The sequence below is a fragment of the Lutra lutra genome, chromosome 12 (assembly GCF_902655055.1).
Source record: "Lutra lutra chromosome 12, mLutLut1.2, whole genome shotgun sequence".
Lineage (NCBI taxonomy): Eukaryota > Metazoa > Chordata > Mammalia > Carnivora > Mustelidae > Lutra > Lutra lutra.
The window spans coordinates 73,202,487-73,226,909 of NC_062289.1; the positions used below are offsets into that span (position 1 = coordinate 73,202,487).

General features: G+C 42.3%; 1 protein-coding gene across 1 annotated transcript in view; it reads right to left on the minus strand.

Moving 5' to 3' along the window:
• EWSR1 (EWS RNA binding protein 1) overlaps positions 1–24,423 on the minus strand; it is a 27,984-nt gene continuing 3,561 nt past the window's right edge. Inside the window, 17 exon segments of the mRNA XM_053447788.1 lie at positions 1–215; positions 370–622; positions 904–1,001; positions 1,448–1,610; positions 2,098–2,220; positions 3,774–3,903; positions 7,665–7,691; positions 7,693–7,784; positions 8,107–8,139; positions 8,691–8,728; positions 11,515–11,695; positions 12,710–12,921; positions 14,731–14,898; positions 16,894–17,080; positions 22,092–22,215; positions 23,485–23,536; positions 23,679–23,715. Coding sequence (XP_053303763.1) covers positions 176–215; positions 370–622; positions 904–1,001; positions 1,448–1,610; positions 2,098–2,220; positions 3,774–3,903; positions 7,665–7,691; positions 7,693–7,784; positions 8,107–8,139; positions 8,691–8,728; positions 11,515–11,695; positions 12,710–12,921; positions 14,731–14,898; positions 16,894–17,080; positions 22,092–22,215; positions 23,485–23,536; positions 23,679–23,715 — 1,958 coding nt within the window. The 3' untranslated portion in view covers positions 1–175.

Consider the following 24,423-nt stretch of genomic DNA (forward strand, 5'->3'; position numbering starts at 1 on the left):
TACCATTTAACTTGTTTTAATGTTTCTTCACAAATGGTGAAAAATACTAAAGTACAGACAAGGAATAATCATAATGTTGTGACCAACATTATAAATATGGAATTATAAATTTAAAACATTTTCTGGTTTAAAAAATAAATCTGGTAGTCAATGCAGCTCTGCGGGGTCTCTGCGTCTAGTAGGGCCGGTCTCTGCGTTCCTGACGGTGCTCGCCTCTGTAAGTCCAAAGGGGTGAGGGTGAAAAGGGGGAAAGGAGAGGGCGCTTCCCGCCACCTCCCACTGGAGCCCAGCCTGTTCCAGGTCAGCTGGGTAGGGCCTGCCCGCCTCCACGCGCCCTGGAGTCCGCAGCTGGTTCACACCAGCACGTACTTATCCATTTTTCCAGGTCCTCCACGCCCGCCTCTTCTTCCTCCCATCTGTTCCATCAAAGGTCCAGGGGGTCCGCCGGGGCCACCCCGTCTTCCTCCACCAAAGCCGCCTCGGTCCATGCCCCGGCCACCACGGAAGCCCCCTCTGTCTCCACCACGGCCACCTCTAAACATCCCACCAGGACCACCACGGTCCATGAGGCCGCCTCTTCCGCCCCGCATTCCACCAGGGCCACCTCTGCCACGGTCACCGCCTGGAGGAGGAGGACAGATCAGTAGCAGGACAGGGAGGACGGGGGCTGCTATGGATGTGCCTCAGAGGCTGCTCAGATCTGCCATCTTCTCCCAGAGCAGAGACCAGATGCTTTACTCCATCTGAGGGTCTGGGGCACTTCAGAAGGGACGATGGAGCCTCAGGGGCTCCAGCGCCAAGACTACACTTCTGGAGACCCCAACCTAGCTGTGAGCCCATCACGGTAACACATGAGGTTTGGAACCAAGATGCTGAGGGGATGCTCCCAAAACTTGTACTTACCAGGAGGTGGAAAGGGTGGTGGAAGGAAGCCTTCAGGCTTCGGGGCCTTACACTGGTTGCATTCTGTTCTCCAGGCAAAGTTCTGGTTTCCACAACCCCTGCATAAAATTGTATCACAACAGAAATCACTAACGAAAGCCGTGAAGCAAAGCAAACGTGAGCAGGCACACACCGTATCCACCAGCACGAACACTGAAGCCTGGTCAAACACCACTGAGAGGATCTGCTGACAGAAAAGGCTTTAGAGCCACAGCCTCAGACAGCAACAAACCCCAAAGACTGGTGTATGATCCAGAAAATGTTTGCACAACCATGTACACAGGGACCTCAGGAGTCCAGCAGAACCGTGACTTCCTTCAGAAGGCTCTGAAGATGGGACTGATTAGGCCACCCACCCACCCCACGACCGAGCAATCAGGTGAGAGTCATCCCTAAACAACTCGAGACAGAGAATCCAACCGTCCTCCTCTCCAGAATGGGAATGGGTGGGACACAGAGTGACTTCACGAGCACAGGGTATCAATTTGTTAAGAGAAGTACATACGGATTGGGGCACTGCCAGTCTCCAGCTCGGTGCTGGACATTTCCTCCTCCAGATGGGTTCCCTCGGGAACCCCGGGGCCCTCTTGGGGGAAAGCCACCTCTGTCTCCTCCACGGCCTCCCATGCGACCCATGGGGCCCCCAGGACCTCCTGGGCCCCCCGGACCTGCAATAAGAAAGAGCCAGTCACTTCTGCATAGCACCAGATTTGCTGCGGGGACAGCTTTTAAGGGAATTCACATAGATCACAGCTGTCACTGTCCCTTCATTTGCCTCAGACTTTTCTGCAGGCCCAAGGACCCAGCTTCGAGCCTTCTGTGCACATCACTTTAGCTAGCTCCCACAACCTGTGAGGGACAGGCATTCTCATGCAGAGAGACCCAAGCAGAATAAATAAATGGCACCTGATGACAGCAAGGCAGAGCGGTTCCCAGGCATTCCAGCCCCCCTTAAGCAAGAAATCCCTGTTCTTCTCTTCCTTTCATTCCTGCACTTTTAACTGTCAGCCTTTAGCGGTTCAGTATTGATTCTACATTGACTTTTTAGTATTTCTAAGGGGCTTGTCTACACTCTGGAAATCAAGTTTCTCGAAGACAAGTGTAAAAAAACCAGAGCAACAGAGCAGCGGCCGGGGGAGGGCGTGTGGTAAATACCTGCACGGAGGGGCGGCGGCATCCCTCTGCCCTCACGGGGCGGCATGCCACCCCGGAGGCTGTTCATTGGAGGCTTCTTCCGAGCAAGAGACACCTTAAGTTTGCTCCCTTGAAAATCTTTCCCTGGAACCAGAGAACAGAACACCAATTACTCTCAACCTGTAACTCTTCCCTCGAGGGACTGGGTAAGGCTGGGCCACTCCTCGTTCCCCAGCTCCACCACACTGTCACCCTCAACACCCCCCAACCCCATATAGCATGTGCCCCGCCCACAACCTTCTCCATCTTTGCTAAGGCCACAAAACATTTTCAAGATACGTCAAAACTCCTGTACCCTAGGGGCACCTGGGTGGCTCAGTTGGTTGAGCATCTGGCTTTGGCTTGGGTCATGATCCTGGCGTCCACGATCGAGTCCCACATCGGGCTCCCTGCTCAGCAGGGAGTCTGCCTTCTCCCTCTGACCCTTACCCCTCTCATGCTCTCTCCCTTTCTCTCTCTCTCCAATAAAAACAACAGGGCGCCTGGGTGGCTCAGTGGGGTTGAAGCCTCTGCCTTCGGCTCAGGTCATGATCTCAGGGTCCTGGGATCGAGCCCCGCATCGGGCTCTCTGCTCCGCAGGGAGCCTGCTTCCCCCTCTCTCTCTGCCTGCCTCTCTGCCTACTGTGATTTCTGTCTGTCAAATAAATAAATACAATCTTAAAAAAACAAAACAAACAAAAAAAAACAAAAAACAAAACAAACAAAAAACAACAAAAAAAACCCCAACAAAACCAAAACAAAACAAAACTCCTATACCCTAGGGGGGAAAGCAAGCCAGGGGAAGGCCGAGTGCACCGGCACCCTAGCCCCACAAAGGATGAGAAGTAGGGACAAGAGTATAAAGCGGCCAAGAGATGAGAGCCAGGACCTGTCCAATGACATTTTCCTTTTCTTTTTCTTTTTTTAAAGCCTTTATTTTTTTTTTAAATTTTATTTATTTATTTGACAGAGAGAGAGAGCAATCACAAGTAGGCAGAGAGTGGGTGGGTGGGTGGGGGGAGCAGGCTCTCTTAGTAGAGAGCCCGATGTGGGGCCCGATCCCAGGACCCTGAGATCACTACCTGAGCCAAAGGCAGAAGCTCAATCCACTAAGCCACCCAGGCGCCCCTTTCCAATGACATTTTCAAGTTGGTTTTGTCTGCACAGGATTTCCGGAATCAATGCCAAGGCCAAATACGGATATATTTAAACTCAAATGTATACTGGATTTTTTTGGAGTGATTTGTACCTTCTGATACTTGTCCTTAGAGAAGCATTTACAATTTTCAAGGTGGATCTGTAATCATGACTCAAAACAAGGGATCTCCTAACCCACAGCCAGCAACAAGGCTCTCCCACTGCAGAAGGGAGCCAGGCACACCGCTGCCCAACAGCCAGCCAGTGCTTCCCCAGTAGAGAGAGAGGGTCTTCCTGCTCCTCTGGCTCTCAGGTTCCTCCTTTCGGCTATGTGTATCTGCCCATCTCCAAAACCACTTCTGAGAACGCTATTCTAACAGAATGACAAACACCAGCCAGCAAGACCCTTGTTTCACCTGCAGGTTGACAAGGGCAGCATTTGCGCCCCAGGATGTGAAGTTAAGAACTTAAGTGAGTTAAGAACGCCAGTGAGCACCCCCTGTTGACTCTAGGGCTCCTACCATCAAACCACTCCACAGCGGCCTTGGCAGTTGGTGGGTCTTCATAGGATACTGTAGCGTCACCTTTGGGCTTTCCTGTTTCCTTGTCCAAGTAGATATGGATCATGGGTTGTCCGGTTCTCTTGTTCATCTAGGCATAAAATAGCAGAGTTAGGCTGTGACCAGAAACACACTGCTTTTTGGGAGAAATTCAGAGAAGTTCCCTGAATTGTCAAAAGTGTCGAAAGCAGTAATTTTCCAGATACACATTCAGTAGGATGTTAGTTTATCTCCAAGTAGTGGAATTATTTCCTAATTGCAACAACAAATATACATGTAAGTGATTTTTTTCCTCTTAGGTGTAGGTTTCATGAAAACCAAAACAGACCTGAAGTTCCAAAGTGCGTAAGTGAACAGTGTGCTTCCCACTGCTTCCCTAGTTGTCATCTCCTGGTGTCCTTGTACCTGACCCAACATTTTCTGTGCCCTCGCTAAAAGGCACCCAGTGACAACAGCCACCTCTTAAGAGGCAGTCAGGCTTTGATGTCAGCACACAATCCATGTCTTGCATAAAGTAAAAATCACCCTTAAATCACTAAGTACTGATACAGGGTTGTGAGTGTGCTAGAAGCATTCTTAAGTCTAACACAGCCAATTTTTCCTCCAGAGGTAGAACACACTACTCATTAGCTTTGCAGCCGAACACCAGATGTAACTTGCTTGAATTCAGGAGCAAAATAGTATAGAATAATATGGTTTCATCTGTTTTCTGCATTATAAGTGCCTATGATCAAAGTCTAATCTATACATGTTTGTTTATATAACACCTAGTGACACCTAAGAGTATTGATATATAGGCAATTTTTTTGGGGGTGCCTGGGTGGCTCAGTGGGTTAAAAACCTCTGCCTTCGGCTCAGGTCACGATCTCAGAGTCCTGGGATCGAGCCCCACATCGGGCTCTCTGCTCAGCGGGGAGCCTGCTTCCTCCTCTCTCTCTGCTGCCTCTCTGCCTACTTGTAATCTCTGTCTGTTAAATAAATAAATAAAATCTTTAAAAAAAAAAACCAACAACAACAACAAAAAAAACAAAAAACAAAAAAACAAAAAAACACCAAACATCATCAGGAACTAGGGAAAAAGGAAATTAAAACATTTCCTAGGCACGTGGGTGGCTCAGTCAGTTAAGCTCAGGTCACGATCTTAGGGTCCAGGGATGGAGTGTTGCATCGGGCTACATGCTCAGCAGGAGTATGCTTGTCCCTCTCCCTTTGTCCCCTCCCCCTGGTTGTGCTCATGTTCTTGGTCAAATAAATGAAATCTTACGAACAAAAACCCCCACCACATTTCCATTTTCTTCCAGCAGACTGGCATTAAGATAAAATTTCAGGTGATTCCCAGTAGCAGTGAAGATGTGGTGAATGTGGTCTCAGGAATGCTAGTGGCATCTACTAAGTTGCTCAGCCATACCATCAGCTTATGAAATCAAACATGCACACAGCTTTAGAACCAGCAATTCTATACTGGGTACAGTCGATCCTCATTATTTGTGGATTCAGTATTTGCAAATCTGCCTAACTCATTAAAATTTGTAACTTCAAAATCAATGCCTGTATACTCATGGACATGTATAGAGCGCCAAACATTTAAGTTGTCTGACGCACCTGGTCCAGGTGGAGTTCAAATGACATACCTACTCCCTCCCCCACCTCCCCAGTCCAGCTCCCTCTAGAGATGACCAGGGGATAGAGACTGGGGACAGGGCAGTGGTGCAAGAAGTTCTGGCCCTGGGGGTGGATGGATGTGTATGTCAACTCATGCAAATCACTGGACACTTCAGAACCTCATTTTCTCTTTCTAAGAGAAAACATATAGAGTGTTTTTAAAATTTAGGGTTATAATGTGAGATATGTGTATGTATCTGCACACACTTGCATCCATTAATTCAGCTCTTTGTAGTGACTTGACAGAACTACTCCAAATAACATGAACCAACTGTACAGTGGGGCCTGGGTGGCTCAGTTGGTTAAGTGTCTGCCTTTGGCTCAGGACATGATCCTAGGGCTTAGGACTGAGCCCCAACTTGGGCTCCCTGCTCTGCAGGAAGCCTGCCTCCCCCTCTTCCACTCCCCCTACTTGTGTTTCCCTCTATTGCGTAAAAGAAAAAGAAGAAGAAGAAGAAAAGAAGAAGAAGAAGAAGAAAAGAACCAACTGTACACACACTAGAGACACTACTGCCCTGTGCCCCAGGAAACGCTATATAAGAGTGTTCACTGCAGCACAGGCTACACACCACAAACTTAGAATAACCCAAATGTCTATTGCAGAATATATGAGTTACTTATGACGTACTTATAAACAAAATACAGAATTCCCAAACTTTTTTTTTTTTTTTTTAAGATTTTTATTTGACAGAGATCACACATAGGCAGAGAGAGAGAGAGAAAGGGAAGCAGGCTCCCCACTGAGCAGAGAGCCTGATGCGGGGTTTGATCCCAGGACCCCGGGATCGTGACCTGAGCCGAAGGCAGAGGCTTTAACTCACTGAGCCATCCAGGTGCCCCAACTTTGAGTTTCTGACCTGAGGGACCCCTGATCCCCCTTCCAAGAGCTCAGTTTCTCTTAGTTATCCTAATAAGAACCCACGTTTCCCACTGTACGTGAACTTCAACAGTTCATACCTGTTCGCTCCTAGTGTATCTCCAAAATAGCGTTCCTCATAGTAGTGTTTAATAAACATTCTCCAAGGAGTACCTGGGGGGCTCAGTGGGTTAAAGCCTCTGCTTCGGCTCAGGTCACGATCCAGGGTCCTGGGATCGAGCCCTGCATCGGGCTCTCTGCTCGGCAGGGAGCCTGCTTCCCTGCCACCCCTCTGTCTGCCTCTCTGCCTACTTATGATCTCTGTCAATATATAAATAAAATCTTAAAACAAAACCCGTTTGTTGTAATCTGTACTTCACAAAAAGTGTCCCTGTAAGTATTTTTTTTTTTTTTTTAAAGATTTTATTTATTTATTTGACAGAGAGAGAGATCACAAGTAGGCAGAGAGGCAGGCAGAGAGAGAGGAAGGGAAGCAGGCTTCCCGCTGAGCAGCGAGCCCGATGCGGGACTCGATCCCAGGACTCTGGGATCATGACCTGAGCCGAAGGCAGCGGCTTAAACCCACTGAGCCACCCAGGCGCCCCCCTGTAAGTATTCTTATAATTAGCTGACAATGATAAAGGATGGAATTGTTTGTTTGTTTTTTTTAAAGATTTTATTTATTTATTTGACAGAGAGATCACAAGCAGGCAGAGAGGCAGGCAGAGGAGAGAGGAGGAAGCAGGCTCCCCACTGAGCAGAGAGCCCGACGCGGGGCTCGATCCCAGGACTCTTGAGATCATGACCCGAGCCGAAGGCAGCGGCTTAACCCACTGAGCACCCAGGCGCCCCCTGGAATTGTTTTTTTTTAAAGCAACCTCATTTTTCGTTTTTTTTTAAAAAGTATTATTCGAGAGAGAACAAAGAGCGAGCACAAGCAGGCAGAGAAGAGCAAAAAGGGAGAGGACGAAGGAGAGACTCCATGCTGAGCAGAGAGCCTGATCGGGACTTGATCCCAGGACCCTGGGATCATGACCTGAACTGAATGGCAGACGCTTTATCGACTGAGCTACCCAGGCGCCCCAAAAGGACGGAATTGTTAAGTATGCCCACGCATGTTTAGCATTTTTCTACAAAAAAGAAAGGTTTCTTTTTGTTGTTGTTTTTTTTTCCCTTTGGTACTTTAAGTAACAACCACAATACACAATACACAAGAAAGAAAAGTCAGGCACCTCAGAAGCAGTACAGATATCAAGCAATTTTCAACATTCATCCTCTTTAAAACTCCTGCTGATTTGGAAGATCTTCCTGCTCACAGTTACACTTTTACTTACCTTAACAACTCCACACTGCTTAAAAAAGTTCAGCCAGATCATCTAAAGTCACATTGTCATTTAAGCCTTGCACATAAATTGCACTGTTGTCAGAGTCTTCATCTGGATCTACAGGTGGGCCTTACAGAGAAAAAAAGACAGAAGGGAATTATTGTCCTGTATCTATAGAGACTGATTAACCCACTAGTCTCTACTGCTCACTGGTAATTACCACAAAGCTAAGAGAACTACCAGCTACACTAACAAGAACGCCATGGAACTTGTGGTCTCCTTTGTCGAAGGCTATTGTGAGTAGCTGCTCATGATAAAAGGAGCCCTAAACTGCCTTTGACAGCTCAAGAATATCACACCGATCTCCCAGGCTGCTGAGCTCTAGCAGGAACTTACTTCTGTGCCGTTCATTTATAAAGGCATGATAGCAAAATTCAGGAATTCAAATTACCTAGATCAAGATCTGGTCCTTCATCCATGGGTCCTGCCAACCAGGAAAGATACATATAAATATTATTAGTGCACGTCTTGCAAGCTAATAAACCTTACAAACACACTATAGCTATCTACTATACCCACCATTTGATGGGGCTTCATTAAACTCAAAATGAGCCGCACTGCTAAAATGGAGCATAGTTTGCCCCTTTAAACATTTGTGAAATATTTTGCTAGGGTTTTGCTTTTGCTTTTTTTTTTTTTTTTCTGGTTTGCTTTAAACCATTAACCAAATACACTCTCAAAGCTTATGTGCCGAATTAGTGTTAAATTAAGTCAAAAATTTTTCCTCCACATGTACCAATTTAAAAACGTATTCTCCCCCACATTACAGAAGCAGTTGCTCAATACTTCAAGTTACCCTTGTTTTGTAACCATAGGTTAACCTTATTACCCCTAAGACAATGCGGCAGTACCCATTATTCTCTTTGTATAGATCATTTTTAAACCGCTTATGAAACTAATAAAAAATTATAGTTTTCTAAAAACTGACTGTATTTTTTTTTTAAACACTATCCATGGTAATACTCAAAAACTTACCACCAGGCTTATTGAAGCCACCTCGCTCTCCAGCGCTGCTGGGGGATAACGAAGAAGAAATGAAGGCCTTTCCCTTTTAAAAGCCAGTACCGCTCTCTGAGCCTTGGGGGGGCTCGTGGGGAAGAAGGGCACTGGCTAAACACATCTCCAAACAATGCATCTCTCTCATCTCGTCACTATGCCTTTCTTCAGGGCAGCTTGCTCAAATTTCCTTTATATACAACCTTGCTTGTCTGATTGTACACACCAGTGTGGTTGTTCCTTTCATTTCGGGGGCTGGTATTAATAGTGCAATACTTGGCAAATAGGGGCGAAAAGAATCAATCCCAAACACCCACCCCATCAGCTGAAAAACAGGGAGAGTTTGGTTGCAGAGAGGAGTAGTAGCAAGCGGGGGCAACTGCTTTCCATGTTCATAAAGGTGCACCCTCACCTCTCTTAGGGGAGAGCCAAGTGAGGCTTCCTAACAAGTCACAGGAATGTAATAAAGCAGAAAGACAACCACATTAAACGCCTACAACACACATCAGAGGACGCATACAGCCAATTCTTCAGCATAAAGCCATACAATTCAGGGAAACTAATGGGTTTAACAATAGCTGTTGAAAGGAGGATTTACCAACAATATCAAGGCTCAATAGACTGGGGGTGAACTTTATAGACACATCAGTTGAGGACAGTGATGAGAGCAGGATAATATGATCCGCCTTACATACTGTAAATTGGGGAAGGGAACATGATGGGTCTTTCTTATTTTTCCTTTAAGATTTAAATAAAGGCAGCTCCTCAGTGGAGGCCCCTGCAGCTTTTTCTAACCAGTATTGCACCTTTAATACCTGAATATTACAATTTCAAGCTGTTGCATGCCAGCTTTGTTTCCTTTTTAAAAGTACACACCATTAAAATGTTCTCTCTCTTTAAAACACAAACGTTTACACTTTAATGTTACACAATTCTAGAGTATTACCTCCTCTGGTTCATTACCAAATAACAAGTATGCAGTTACCAAAGTTACAGAAGGATTCCATTTATACAATGAATACATTTTGTTAAAAATATTCTATGTATATTTTTCCTCTCCATATGGACACCGTGTCTAGTCCCACTTTTCATTATGCTGCCGGCTGAGTACTGAGTACGGGTACTTTTTAAGTATTGAAGTGTATACAAGGCTCTCACTTTGTAACCTGTAGCATATAAATGCGACAAAGCATGTTAAAAAGTTTCCACGTTTAACAGCCAATGAAAATATCAAAATACTGAGGCAATGAAAAAGGGCATGTTAACAACATTGAGTGCCTTACCTGCAGAAGACACTGAAAACCATCACCACACCAGAGTAAAAAAAAAAAGAGGGGAGGGGAGAATGCCGCGTCCTGTCCCCAAGGGATCCAACCGACTGCTTCACAGTCAGTTGAAAAACCTGTGGGGAAAGCCATGACTTTTTTCTATGGCTCCAGGAGAGACTTCTCGTCCAGAAAGAGGGGATCCCTCTACTAGCAAAATTAGTAGAATTATCACTTCTGGAGTATTAAAATGAATGAACTCAAAATTGGTTTTGCAATTGGAAAATACTAAGAATTCTAGGTGATTGGAAGAGACGTGATGATAGTAATTTCAAGTGTCTATGTCTATTTCAAAACATCCATAAAGAAGTGAAACCTTTATAATGGAATGACATTCTCCAAATCAATCTGATTTTACTTAATACCAAATTGTTCATCAATTTTTGTATGTTGTCAAGTAACTGTTTCTTCCAATAAAGATTTCACCAGACTTTTAAGTTATGCAGAATATGCAGAACCATATTTTCAATCGGTTATCTTTCAATAGGATACAGATATGAGAACACAAAAATTAAAGATTAACTTTTTATCTAATTTTGAAGTCCACATCTATAAAAAGAAACCCTACCCAATTTTTTTCTTGAACCAATGGTGGCACCAAATCCAATTTATACTTAATATGTAACATTCTGCATAACTTTTTTTTTTTTACTAGTTTATATAGGGACAGAACACACACAGAACTAAACCTTCTGGATTATGTTAACCACCAACAGTATACCTCACCTTCATTCAAGTACAGACACCAGAAAGGGAAGAAGGGGTAGGACAAGGGAGGGGAGGGGCAGGCACAGATAGCAGGGTTATGTTATTGATCTAAACAAAGTTTTCTAAACCAGATTGTGCCATCAATCAAAATGGTCAAACCGATTTAGACTTTCCAAAATCTCCAATGGGGAGTGATCCTGTAACTATATACATTACTCTGCAAAAAGCTATTAGACTTTTCTGTGTACCAGCTGCACTTCAGGCCATAGTTCAGGGGTTACGGGACCAAGATCTTCATCATTACTTTCAACAATTCCAAGTACAAACAGAAGTTGGGGAAAAACACTGTGGAAAACAGCTCCATTCCTTTACTGCAGTATATATACACCAGGTATTTCAAGACAACCATTCAGAGGTAATTAGTTAAAAACCTAGGGGTGTTAGAAGGGTTGTGTGTGTTCCATCCCAAATCTATTACCCACAGAGGCTTTTGACCTCTGGAAACCATGAAGGGAACTGAAAGCTCTTGTTTCAAAACCATTCTTTGTTCTCCCCAACCCAACGAAGTAGACTGGCAGGGAAAAAAGCGAACTGCCACTTAATCTATGCCACAAAGATGACATTTCCATGTTTTAGAAGATGGCCTGGGCTCAACTGATTGTCCATGGAAATGCAGAAATAAATTTCTTATGTCTTTCAGTCCCTTCTTTCCATTGAAAATCCTATGGATGAAACAAAATTAGGTAAAAGGAGAAAAGGTTTGCTCTTACCCCATTCCACCGCGTCCTCCTCCCCGCCCACCTCTGCTCATGCCTCCACGATCAAATCCCCCTCTTCCCCTGCCCCGGTTATCAGGGCCACTCATGCTCCGGTTTTCTCCTGGTCCGGAAAATCCTCCAGACTCCTGCCCATAAACACCCATGCTACTGGGGTGGTCCTGTCGGAATGAACCTGAGGAAAGAGTCACATCTGTAAGCCATGGACCAGCATTTGAACCACTGCCTGTCGTACTTTCTCCTGGAATCACAGAATGCTCAATTGCAAGGCACTAACCAAGGCACCATCTTCTTTAAACCTAACAAAGCACCTCTAATCATGTAGGATCTTTTAACTTTAACCAAAACTGCAGGTTCATCAGAGCTGAGGTAACCTTACATAGTTAGCCTGGGAAAAAAACCACCCAAATAAGAAAAAGCCCTCTGGTCAACAGTTTACAGGGTTTTGTATCATATGATGCCTCTAAAAGCTGCTTCTTTAAACTACTCTCAAGAAACAAAAACAGGAGGCAGGTTTCTTAGGGCTTTAGTATGTTGCTGAAGCTTGGGCTCCATCAAGAAGCACTACTCATCTCGTAGCCGGAATGAAGCATGCCCTTGGATGGGAGTTTCATTAAAAAAACAACTATCCAGGTAAAAATTAAATTATGAAGACAGTTTTGAGTTTTTGGTTACTTCTCCATGTAAAACTAAGTGTTCTATGAGAAGAACCCCTCCCCCGCTTTTTTGCTTCATAGATGTAAAAAAACCAAACCCAAAATACAACATTTACTTGACCATCAAAACTGCAGTTTAAAAAAAAAAAAAAAGAAAGAAAAAACCACACAAAAAACTGCACTAGTCTTCAGAGCTATCTGTTCACGTCCTTTTAATGAGTTGGGGTGGGCAGGCCACAGGAATGCCAGCTTCACTCACTGTATATAACACCTCCTCAAAGAGCAAGGCTGGCATCTTAAAATGTTTTCTCTGGTTAGTTACAAGCTCTCTTTCTTTCTCTGCAAGGCCTACTACCAATTAAATTGGAGAAAAGCACTCAGGTCTTTAATGGGACATCCAAGCAGTTAGCCAGGATGTTATGTCCTAAAGATGCCCTGGAGTCCAAAAGTAAACAACGGTAAAGACCATTTCCCCATGTTCAGAAACTCCAAACATAATCATTCTTATTTGGTTTTCTCTCTTAGCAACTCACTCTGCTGCCCGTAGCTGCTGCTCTGTTGGCTATATTGACTTGGAGCCTGGCTGTAGGATCCAGTTTGGGGGGGATAACTAGTGGGCGGCTGCTGCCCATAGCTGCTTTGTTGACCATAGCTACTCTGCTGTCCATAGCTGCTCGGCTGCCCATAGGTGTTCTGCTGAGAGTAACTGCTCTGATCATAACTAGTCGGCTGTGTAGAGGAGTAGCTGAAAGAAAGAAAAAAAGGTTTTTAGGAAGGAGAGGGTCATTATTTCTTCAAGCCCCCTAAATATAAAAGATGTTCATAGCACGTGACATAGAAACCCTTAAAAACACACTTTCTACAAATCAACAGTTTCAATTTAAAATAAGTGAATATTTTGGTATTCAGAAGGAAGTTTTAAATGCAAAACAAGGGAAAACTATTAAAAACGAATCTATATCATTATATAACCCTTAAGAGTCTCCTCTTTTACCTCCCACCTCCTTAAAACCATAGTTTTCAAGTAAATTCAAGGCACACTCGGGAATATGGTGTTTCCTGCTTTCAGGGAAGAATGTGTGCACGTGCACGCAGTGGAAAAGCCACGGAGGACCAAGTCTGCCCCCAACAATTCTTCAGTCGCGACAGTGACTGTTCTGAAGGTACAGGCTGCCCGATGTGTGTGTGGCCACACAAATACGGCAATCTTCTCCTGACATCTGTCCAAGTTTCGAATTGTTTCGCTATACATTGTATACAGTTTTAAACTTTCAGACATGCCTGATCATCTACAAAATCTTAAGAAAAGATGGATAAGGAAATTTCAGAATCAAGGCACTAGACAAGAGTATTATGTGGGTCTTCATCTTTTGACATGATAACCACATGGCAGGGAACTAGCCAAGGGTACCCTCTTACGTAGAAATAAAGCTCGAAAGAACTGCTATTAAACTTTAGATGAACTACGGAAATGAAAATAAAGACACTTTATTTAAAAGTACGACTTCACTAAGCCGCTATCCTATCTCCCAACATGGCTGTAGGGACTCAAAAGCTTCTCTTCACTGAGTGTAGTGTTTATTCAATGGGCCAGATCAACCACCCTCAGCAGCACAGGCACAGGTGGGCTCTGCGGAAGAACAGCTGTAAGCCCTGCCCACGGATGCTCCACGCTGTATACTTACCGAGTCAGCTGTATTTTGTTCCCAAACCTGTTCACACCTGCCGCACTTTCATGTGTAAATCAATGACACTGAGTGCAAAAAGGGAAGTGCTACCTCTAGCAAAACTAAGTTAACACTTTAGGAAACAATTCAGACAGTTCATTTGAAATCTTGCTTCTAATTAAACATAAGTGAGAAAACTTGAAGTTCTTCCCCTACTTTACAAGAAACCCAAATGAGATTCTGTAGCTGTTAGGGTGGCTAACTTAGGACAGAGAGTACAGAATAAATCTGTAGATGAAAGGTCCTGGCCCAATCATTAAAAGACTTGTGCTTGGGGGCGCCTGGGTGGCTCAGTGGGTTAAGCATCTGCCTTTGGCTCAGGTCATGATCCCAGGGTCCTGGGATGGAGCTCTACACTGGGCTCCCTGCTCAGCAAGAAGCCTGCCCTCTCCCTCTCCCCCTGCTTGTGCTCTCTGTCGAAGAAATAAAATATTAAAAAAAGAGTTGTGTGTGAATGGACCTCAAGTGAGGTTAAACATAAAATGATTAAAATGAAGTTTCTTTCTTTTCATGTCTTCCACTTTACCCATCCTAACTGCACTGGAGGTGGCTTCTACGGCTGGGTTTACCTGCTTTCATATACTTGTTTCTCATCCATCTGAATTAACTAAAAGAGCGAAATTAAAAGAACGTAGAGTGGTAAAAATGTTTTTGTGTTTAGAGAAGGGAGTTACTGACTGCCAACCTAAGACTGAGGTTTTAATATAACAATCTGTGGTCAGGCTCATCACTGGGAGAGTCAGATAACATATTTCACCCGAGGAAGAAGCAAGCTGGTCAAACTGTTACTCTACTAGCTCACTGGCTGTGTGAACAAAGATACTGACCTGGTAGGAGGATAAGATGGTGGTGCCGTGACTGGCTGCATGGGGTAGCTCCCAGGTACCTGGGGATAACTGTAGTTACTCTGTCCATATCCTAGGCTGGGCTGGTTGTAACCCCCTGTGCTAGATTGAGGTTGACTAGTCTCAGCGGGTTTGTTACCATCCTGCGGTCTAGAAGGAGAAATAAAAAAGTAAGACTTTTTCCCCCTCAGCCATAGAAGTGGGTGAGAACTCTATAACCTCTGAGCAACATGCAATGTTAAGGACTGAGCTTGGAAGTAAATACAATTGTCAACTGAATTCCATCAAACCCAGTCTTGGTCCAACTGTATTTGCTGGAAGAGAACACTAAGAAAGGGGGAGAATTAATCACACCCACAGATGAGATACCAACATGTTCCACTCGTTCCACTGCTATCAAAGGCAGTTACAGTATTTTCTATTGCCAATTTCAGTGATCTGGGAGGGGAGGTGATTTGTTAGGGAAGAAAATGCTTTTTTTCCAAAAGGGACTACTGAAGACAGACAAGAAATTGACAATAACGCAAACTGTCATGTTAAAGTAACATTTATATAAGTTCACAGCATTTATAAATTTGGATTATTGTGAGTTTAAGTTTCTCATTAGGAACAGACCTGAAAATACATGTCCTAACTTGGACTGCCATAAATAAATCTAACTTTGCCTGAAAGGCTCCATATGGAAATACCAGAATAGGGGAGGGAATCACCCCCTCAAGCCCCAGCTCCCAGCAATGCTTGGATGAATTGGGAAATATTAAATAATAAAGAGCAATCCCAGTCCCAAAGGAAAAAAACAAAACAAAATCCCCAGGGTTTTTTATTACCTTTTAGCCCTAACAGTCTGCAACAAGACTGTAGCAAAGTGAGCTTCAGCTATAGTAAGCACACCCCCAAGAAGCAGGCAAACCAGATAAGGATGTGGAAGTACTGGTTGCTCCAGAGCTGAAAAGGGTCACAAGCCCCCTCTTTCCAGTGGAAAAGGGAGTAGTTGACACTGATCACGAGATGGTTTTAAAGTGGTAAGGACTGAAAATCAAGGAAAAAAAGGAGCCCCCCTCCAATAATAAAAAACAAAAACAATTGATATATAACTCCCCACTCCAGCTATGGCTTGGATATGCTGTTGCAATGGATCATCAAATGGGACTTCAAACAGCTGGTAACATTCTGAAATGCCTAGGTCAACTGAAAGGGAACCCTACAGGAATCAGTTAGTTTAATCTAGCTACTGCACAGGATCTCTAGTAGATGTAAACTACTAAGTAGCTCTGATTACTCACTGTGCACTTTAGAAGTAATTTCATGAGTGTTTGCCAGAGCTAAGTTCTTACCTCTACAGTAGGCAAAAAGTCTAGGTTACAAGTTGATCTCTTGTTTATTCCCTAAAAAGTCTTCTTTCAAATCAGAATTCAATGTTCCTTCAAGACTGTATGCAGAAGCCACCTATGTGCATTGCCTAAAGCAAAGACCTGAAATCTTCTGTTAAGTAATAATCAATACTATTTACCTGCTCATTAGTCATGGAGTATGAAACTGTTTGCCCAAAAAGTCACCCCAAAGCAAGGTACCCACTTAAGAATATATACTTGCTACGATATTTGGATGAGCAAGCCACTACATAATACAGAAAAAAAATGTCAATTCTTTCCAAGACACAAGTGTATAACTTCCCACCTCCCCTGTACTGTGAACTGCCATGTTTTTCCCAAAGAGAAAGCTGTTATCCATTTGCAAAGTCAATAAAACCAAAAGTACAATTCTATCAGTTGTTCTGTTGTGAAGGAAAACACACACTCCATTTGTTTTTCTTCTGGGTTTGGTAAAGTAAATACAGTAGTCTCCTCCTACCCTAAAAGGTCACTCTTCTCAAAGTGGATGTGTAGAAACTAGACATCTGGCCAGTGACATTCCTCATCGTGGCCCCTGGATGGCACCATTTCTCTACTAAATGGAGAACAATGTGTTTGTGATGCTTCCTAAAGCATTACTGTGATGACTGTAAGCACACAGTGAACCTCTAAAGGTATGTTAAGAGTGACCATTAAAGGAAAGAAGTCCTGGAATCTCTAACTGTGCATAATTGCTCTTTCCCGAAACAGCCTGCTGTGCCCTAGTGTAGAAACTAGGGGAGTGTGGCCTTACCTTGCAGGTGCGGTGGCTGCCGGCTGCTGCCCATAGGCTGGGTAAGCAGGTTGAGTGCCATAAGCAGACTGAGCTGCATAGGAGGCCTGGGTGGTAGTGACCGTAGCAGTGGTGGTATCATAAGCACCAGTGCCATACCCCTGGACAGGCTGGCTGTATGCCTGGGGGGCAGTTGGAGTAGTATAACCTAGAACAAAAGAGAACTACATTAGATTTCTGGCTCCTCAGAGAGCTGCCTAAACACTTGTTAACAAAACAATTTGTAAACCACCTACTTTAAACCATCAAAATATTTAGCCCCTTTAAATACTTCCTCCTCCACTATGAGTAGCAACCAACCAATATTTAAAGCTTAAATTGTTTGAAAGTACCCAGTTTTCAGCATAGCACTCTCTTCAGCTCTAAAATCATACCTAACAGAAAGGAGGAAACAGGGTATACTACAGAAAGTGTCAGTACAGAAAACAAGTTGCACCTTGTTGCACCTTCCCCTCTGGATTCAATAGGAGAAAAGTCTGCTTTTGGGGATCCTATACTGGTCTTGCTAGCAGGTCTTCTGAACAATTTCAACTAGTTAAGTACCCCAAAAGACTGTCCCAGAAAGGAAAAAGCAATGATACATTGCTAAAATAGCTAAAAATGATGATCCAGTTAATAGTTCTAGCATTAAAACCTGTAATTTGGAATTATTTTTCATTCAGTCCCAAGCATTCCGACATGGGCAGTTCATGTTTAATTAAAGGAAGCTGAAATCCCAGCAAACAGGTGTTTAATTTTCCATGGGAGATGTTCAAGAACTACTTTTGTTCCAGGTAACAACTAAAAAGATGCTTGCTGCCAGCAGTAAATTTTGAAATGGCACTTGAATAAGACACTACAAATTACACTTGTTTAAGAATAACCAAGACAGGGGCGCCTGGGTGGCTCAGTGGGTTAAAGCCTCTGCCTTCGGCTCAGGTCATGATCCCAGGGTCCTGGGATCGAGCCCCGCATCGGGCTCTCTGCTCAGTGGGGAGCCTGCTTCCACCTCTCTCTCTCTGCCTGCCTCTTAGCCTACTTGTGATCTCTGTCTGTCAAATAAATAAATAAAATCTTAAAAAAAAAAAAAAAAAAGAACAACCAAGACAGATTTATCTTACTTGACCTTTCTGATAAATGATTTTAATTAAACTTAATACCCCCCAAATAAACCTTTAAAATGTAAATGTTTTTCACATGATGAAACCATTAAGATTCTAGGCTTGTCATCAAATTACCCACCCTCCATTCCTTTCTTATTTACCCATCGCAAGCAAAAAAGTCTTTTTCCTGTTGGAAATATTGAAAGTAGACCCTAGAGCTAGCCATGCTGGTCCCCTAACTAGGTATCCCAAAGACCTGCTGCGTTCAGAGGTATGAGGCAAACCAAGGTAGGTTCCTTCCTGCCTCTACCAGACCAGGCAGGGATGCAAACCCTTTCATCTGGAACTTGGGCTTGCACTGTGACAAAAGCCCCCCCCCCCCCCCCATCTGCACCTCCTAACCTGAGTTCTCATCCTGTGAGATGTGTCATAACCTTTCTGGTGCTGGGCTCTTCTGACTCCTTCTAATGGTCAGTGAGCACAACAAACTAGCCATGCAATAAAAAAGTTGGGTCTAGTTCTCAGCATTTACATCCACCAAAAAGTAGTCTACATCTCACTAAAGTATAAGAGTTTCAGTACTTAGAGCAAATCTTGAATTAAGAACGCTCATTTTAGTTAAAATTTAGGCCTTAAACTTTAGTTAGAATTAAGTGTCCTCATTATACATACAACTTACTAGTCAACAACAAACACCAAGTTCTCTTTTTACATTAAGTGTCACCTCCTGTAGCACAGAGTGTAATACTTTTTTTCTCCATTCCAAACATTTTAGGGAAATTCTGAAATTAATTATACACAAAGACAGTAATTTCCTTCTCAAATTGCTAGGCTGAAATATGTAAGAAAGCGTAACGCACAAAACAGAGAACCTCAAGCAATGAAGTTTTTTGAGTTGGCAAGTCATCCATCTGTTTATTTAATTTAAAAGTGCTTTGCAGGGGCTCCTGGGTGGCTCAATGGGTTAAGCCTCTGCCCTGCCCTGCCCTCGGCTCAGGTCATGATCTCAGGGTCCGAGGATCAAGCCCCGCATCAGGCTCTCTGCTTGACAGGGAGCCTGCTTCCCCTGACATCTCTCTGCCTACTTGTGATCTCTGTCAAATAAATAAAATCTTAAAAAATAAATAAATAAATAAATAAATAAATAGAAGTGCTTTGCAGAGTCCTAATGTCAACCATATAAAGCACTCATTTATTTAAATTTAACTGGAATCTAATTCCACCTACCCCATTACTCCTACACAGATTTTTTTCCCCCTACATGATGACAAGACCATCTATAGGATTCACAAAGGCAATTAAAAACAACAACAGCAACAACAACAAAGACTGATCAGGGAAATAACCAATATTATAAAACTGTACAGTAACTGTTAGAGCCTTGGAGTGCTAAAGATTACGATAATAGACACTGGGTTAATTAATAATCTTTGATTAATCTCTAGTACCCACACACACGGCCAGGCAAATGAGCAAAAATTAACAGAGCAAAATGACTTAATGACAATAAAAAAGACCAATGGCAAAAGACAACACATCTACTCTGTGCTGACGACTTTAAGAAAAAAGGTAGTAAACATTACACAAATCAAAATTTTTGTTTAACTTGAACAGTAAAAACTAAAGTTTCTATTCTAACTAATGAAATGAGAATTTATATGGCCACTTTCTTTTAAAGCCTAATTTTAAAAATTCTATTAGGAGAAAAGGGTCTTTTTCTACATTCTGCTCAATAATTATCCAATGACTTTTATGTGTAAAGACTGCATGAAGTAGGAAAAATGTGTGCTTGAAGCCACTTACTAACTGTGAGAGTCCTAACTTACTTTGGTTTAGCCTCAATTTGCCCATCCGGTTTAATTCCGGTCTCTACACTCCAAAGGTTGATGGGAGCATTAAGGGAGGTATGTATGGTTCTCCATAAACTAGAAAATCCATAAAACAGTCCTTATTAAGTGCAGCCTCTTGCTCATCAAAGCCACTGGTTTCTGTATCAGAATGTCCTACGTTTGTGTGCTCACAGTGGGACTTGTTCAATTAATGACAATGAGAACACGGGACTCTAAAGAACCTAGAAGACCCCGTGTTTCCTATAAATGACTTTATCATATTTCTATAAAATGATCTAGAAATGCCAAAGCTTAATCTAAGCTGTATTACTTATCTTCAAATGATACTTATTTTTAAAAATGAGGGAAAGCTGGGGTGCCTTGGTGGCTCAGTCAGTTAAGTGTCTGCCTTTGGCTCAGGTCATGATCCCAGGGTCTGGGATCCAGCCCCACATCAAGTTCTCTGCTCAGCAGAGAGCCTGCTTCTCCCTCTCCCTCTGCCTGCCACTCCCCCTGCTTGTGCATACTCTGTCAAAATAAAGAAATAAAACCTTAAAAAAAAAAATGAGGGAAGGTGGTCGGAAACTACAAACTTCTGGTTCCAAAATAATATTCAGGTATGTAACCTACAGCATGGTGATTATAGTTAATAAACTGTATCGTGTATTTTAAAGTTGATAAGAGAATAGACCTCGGATGTTCTCACTGCAAGAAAAAAAGTTTGTTAACTGTGTGTGCCAATGGATGTTAACTAGATTTTCTGTGGTAATCATTTCACAACATAAACAAATATGGGATCATTAGGTTGTATACCTAAACCTCCTATTATGTATCAATCATAATCTATAAAAAATTAAAATAGTTTGAACATGTAAAGTTCAGTCTCACAATTTCAAAATTCTGTGCTAAAAATCCAAACTGTGTAGGTCTAGCTCCAGCTTTTCCTTCAGTTGCAGCTAACACTAGCAGAAGTGTAAATAGTTCCCATCCTATTTGAGATATGCATTAGTTACACAGATTAAGAAATACTGCCCATCAAATCCAGGACACTGTCACTCAAGGACATAAATTACAGATACAGATTTTTCCCCTACTAAAGACTCTGAGATAAATTGACGTGTAACTTAGGAAATTGAAAATAGTTTGAAAATAAGAGTTTTTATGTTTTTAAGACTTTTGTATTCAATATTCCCTTCTAATAATAAAGACAAGAATGGGTGGATAGGAAGAAGGTAGGGTTTCTAAAAGGTTACACAGCAGCACTAAACATAAAAATTCTTGTAAGTTTTTCACATACTCCACTCAATCCTAGTATTAAGATACAATTTATTCTAATTCTCAGAATAGTTTATTTTTTAGCTCCCCGGAATGCTGTTCTTTAACACACACTATGAATTAAAATAATTCATTAACATTTAAAACAAAAAATAAAATGTATCTGGACTGGAAACCAACCAAGAGACAAACATTACATGCAGGGTGGCGGTCTGTTCCTCTAAATAAATCTACTCATGCAATCTATCCTTCAGGGAATGGGGGGAATCAGCTGGGGAATAGTCATCTGAAATACCTTTGGGAAAGTGAACAACTATTATTAAGGCCTGACACAAAATAATGTAAAATAAAGCAAAACCTCTCCCAAAATCACAAAAAGAAAAGAACATGGATCTGTGAATGGCACCTGAAGCAATTTCCCATTAGCACCTTGTTGTGTGTGATGTTAGAAAGTTTGAGGGTTAAACAGATGAAAACACCTAAAGGGTCAACATTACAAGGTTAGACAAGATGGAAAGCATTTCCCATGCAAGAATGAGCAGGATAGTCAAACCTGTACTGGTCCCTTCTACTGTGGAAAGCACAAAACAAAAAGTAGAGGGTACACTATCAGATGAAGCAAACAGATGTGAAAATCAGTTTGATTTTAAGCAGCTCACTTTAAGAAGGCTCATTCTTACCCAGTATTACCATTAGTACAATCTTTTACATATTCTCCATTTTGTTTTAAGATTATTCGATACACTGACTGAAATAGTTAAAAGGAAATTATCCCACCCACATTCTTTCAGAAATCCTCCAGAAGACTATAAGGGAATGGGGTGGTGGTGGTGGGGATAGCTCCATCTAAGAATAAAGGATCCTCAGATGCCAAGGTATGGAAAAGAATATACACCTGAGGGCATACATAACAAGATTCTTAGCAAACACCCCAGTGGCTATGATCTAAAAGTCTCTCCAAGGCAGGCCTTACCAGCAGGAGGCTGTCCATAAGAAGTTGCATAGGCGGTCTGCCCATAGGTAGCAGTGGTCTGAGCCTGGGTATAGCTGACATCAGTGGGCTGTCCATAGGTTCCATAACTTTGTTGCCCATATGCCTGCTCAAAGAAAATGGATGCAAATTCATATATAAACCTTGTATTTTAGTAAAAATAAATAAATAAATAAAACAGATCAACTTATTTCTAAGTCTCTAAATTGGAAGAATCAAAGCCAGAACTACTGCTTTCTAGTAAACATCATAAAAAACAGGCAAGTGATCACAATATCATGAATGCTTGCTTTCCCTTACCTAATCCACTTGTATTTTTATAAACTACAAAAAAGTTCCTGAGATAATGAGGCAAACTCTCAGTTAACTATACAGGAGATTAACAAGACACTCTCAAGGGATGGGCAATAACGGAACAGGTGTGTAATTGCCAGCACTTAGCGTAGCACCGTTTTTAGCAACCGGAGACAAGTGTTAGGAAGACAAAATGAACCAAGAGAAAGAAAAGGAAAATGGGATTAAAATCTATTAGCTTGAAAACCAGATTTTCAGCTTGACCTAAATATTTAAAAATTTACACCACTTCGAAGAAAATGAACCAGAACACTGCAAGTCTCCTTAAGGTTAACATATCAAAAACTGTCTTTTGAACTTGGACATCAGTAATCTGGCAAGGAATGAGGTATTCTTCCAGCTATTAGCATGATCACGTTCTAGATTTGAATGACCAGTTATGTAAGACTTGTCAGAGGCATCACACATCTGTCTGTCCTAGAATATTTCAATGGCAGTTATTAGTATCCATTTTATGTCACTGACCATTTCAGAATTCGAAGTGGTCTTGAGAACATTAGGATGCTAATTTCTAGAATCTGTTGGCCTAGGCTTTTAAACACAAACTCATGTACTGGAAAGGGCTCAGAAGCTCTGTAGCTAGGCAGCCATATAGAGCTGACCCTGTCATTTACTATGTGGCCACTGGCAAATTACCTCTCTTTGTGCTGCGATTTTTTTCGTTTGCAAGATGTCCTAATAACAACTTCTTCTGCAGAACTACTATAAAACTAAATTAAGTTAATTTAAACATAATATAATATGTAAAGGACCAACTAACTACTGAGCAGGGCACTTAACTTGAGAAATGATACTAGAAAGGTGTGGAGAGCTAGCAACTCCCAGTTTGGGTATGGTGTCATTTATAATAGCATTCCCATTGTGAAAGTATAAAACACCTGAGTACTTTAATGATTATAAGCACATCATACTTTCCTAGTACCTGATTTTTTAAAAAAGAGCTGTACTAGCTGTTGTTTTAATGGATAACAGAAATACTTTGTTTTGGGATATAACCACATCCAAATATCTTAAAGATTACCTGGGTGGTCTGTGCATATCCTTGAGTGGGTTGGGCGGTGTATGCACTGTAGCTGTAAAAGAAATTAAATGCAAGAACTGAATACAGAGCATTCAGATTCCATTAAAAAGTCCTCTACAACTCCAAGAGGCTTGGTACTCTAAAAACATTATAATCAATCATACCCAAAGTACTGTTACAAAAGACTGACTTACCCCTGCTGGGCTGCAGCTTGGCTGTATGTACTGTAATCTAGAGAAAATGAGAAGAGAAAATAATGTGAAGTCAGCAGAGACAAGGAGAAGGAAAAAATAGGGGGAGGAGGAATTCAGGTGGAGGAAGATACATTCTTTAAACTGTTCACAGAGAGGAAGTACAGGCCAACACAGATCCAAATGAGTATCTCTTCTCCCTTAACACCAAACCAAAATATGAATCTAAGCCAGTTAAACTCAGAAAGTTTGAAATACAGTGCCAGCTAATGAGGTCAAGATCAGCTGATTTGGCAGATACTTTAAAGGTTCCCATGACCACAACCGCCCCCCACCTTAACTGCAGGCTGTCATTTCAAATACATGATCATCATCCTGAGACTAACAACAGAAAACAAGATGAACCAACATGAACAGAAGTTTTACCTTCATATAAAAACGAGGCATGCCACAATATTACAGTGTTTAACATCAGACTGGTTACAATAGCAGCTGCATCTCCCCAAAACCTAGTTTTTCTATCACTCCCTCACTAACCATAATTCCACAGCAGAGCTGTGACATGGAGGGGCAAAAGACATCATCTCAATTCAGTATTTCAAAGGCTTTCCTGACTGTATCAGGGCTAAATTTCTACAGTAAGTCAAGAGCTAGACACGATAAAAATCACAGCAGAGTTAAGACAGAATCCTGATAACTGGCAGAGAAGAAAGCATGTAATCTTTCTGGGAGTAATATGGTTTTAGGT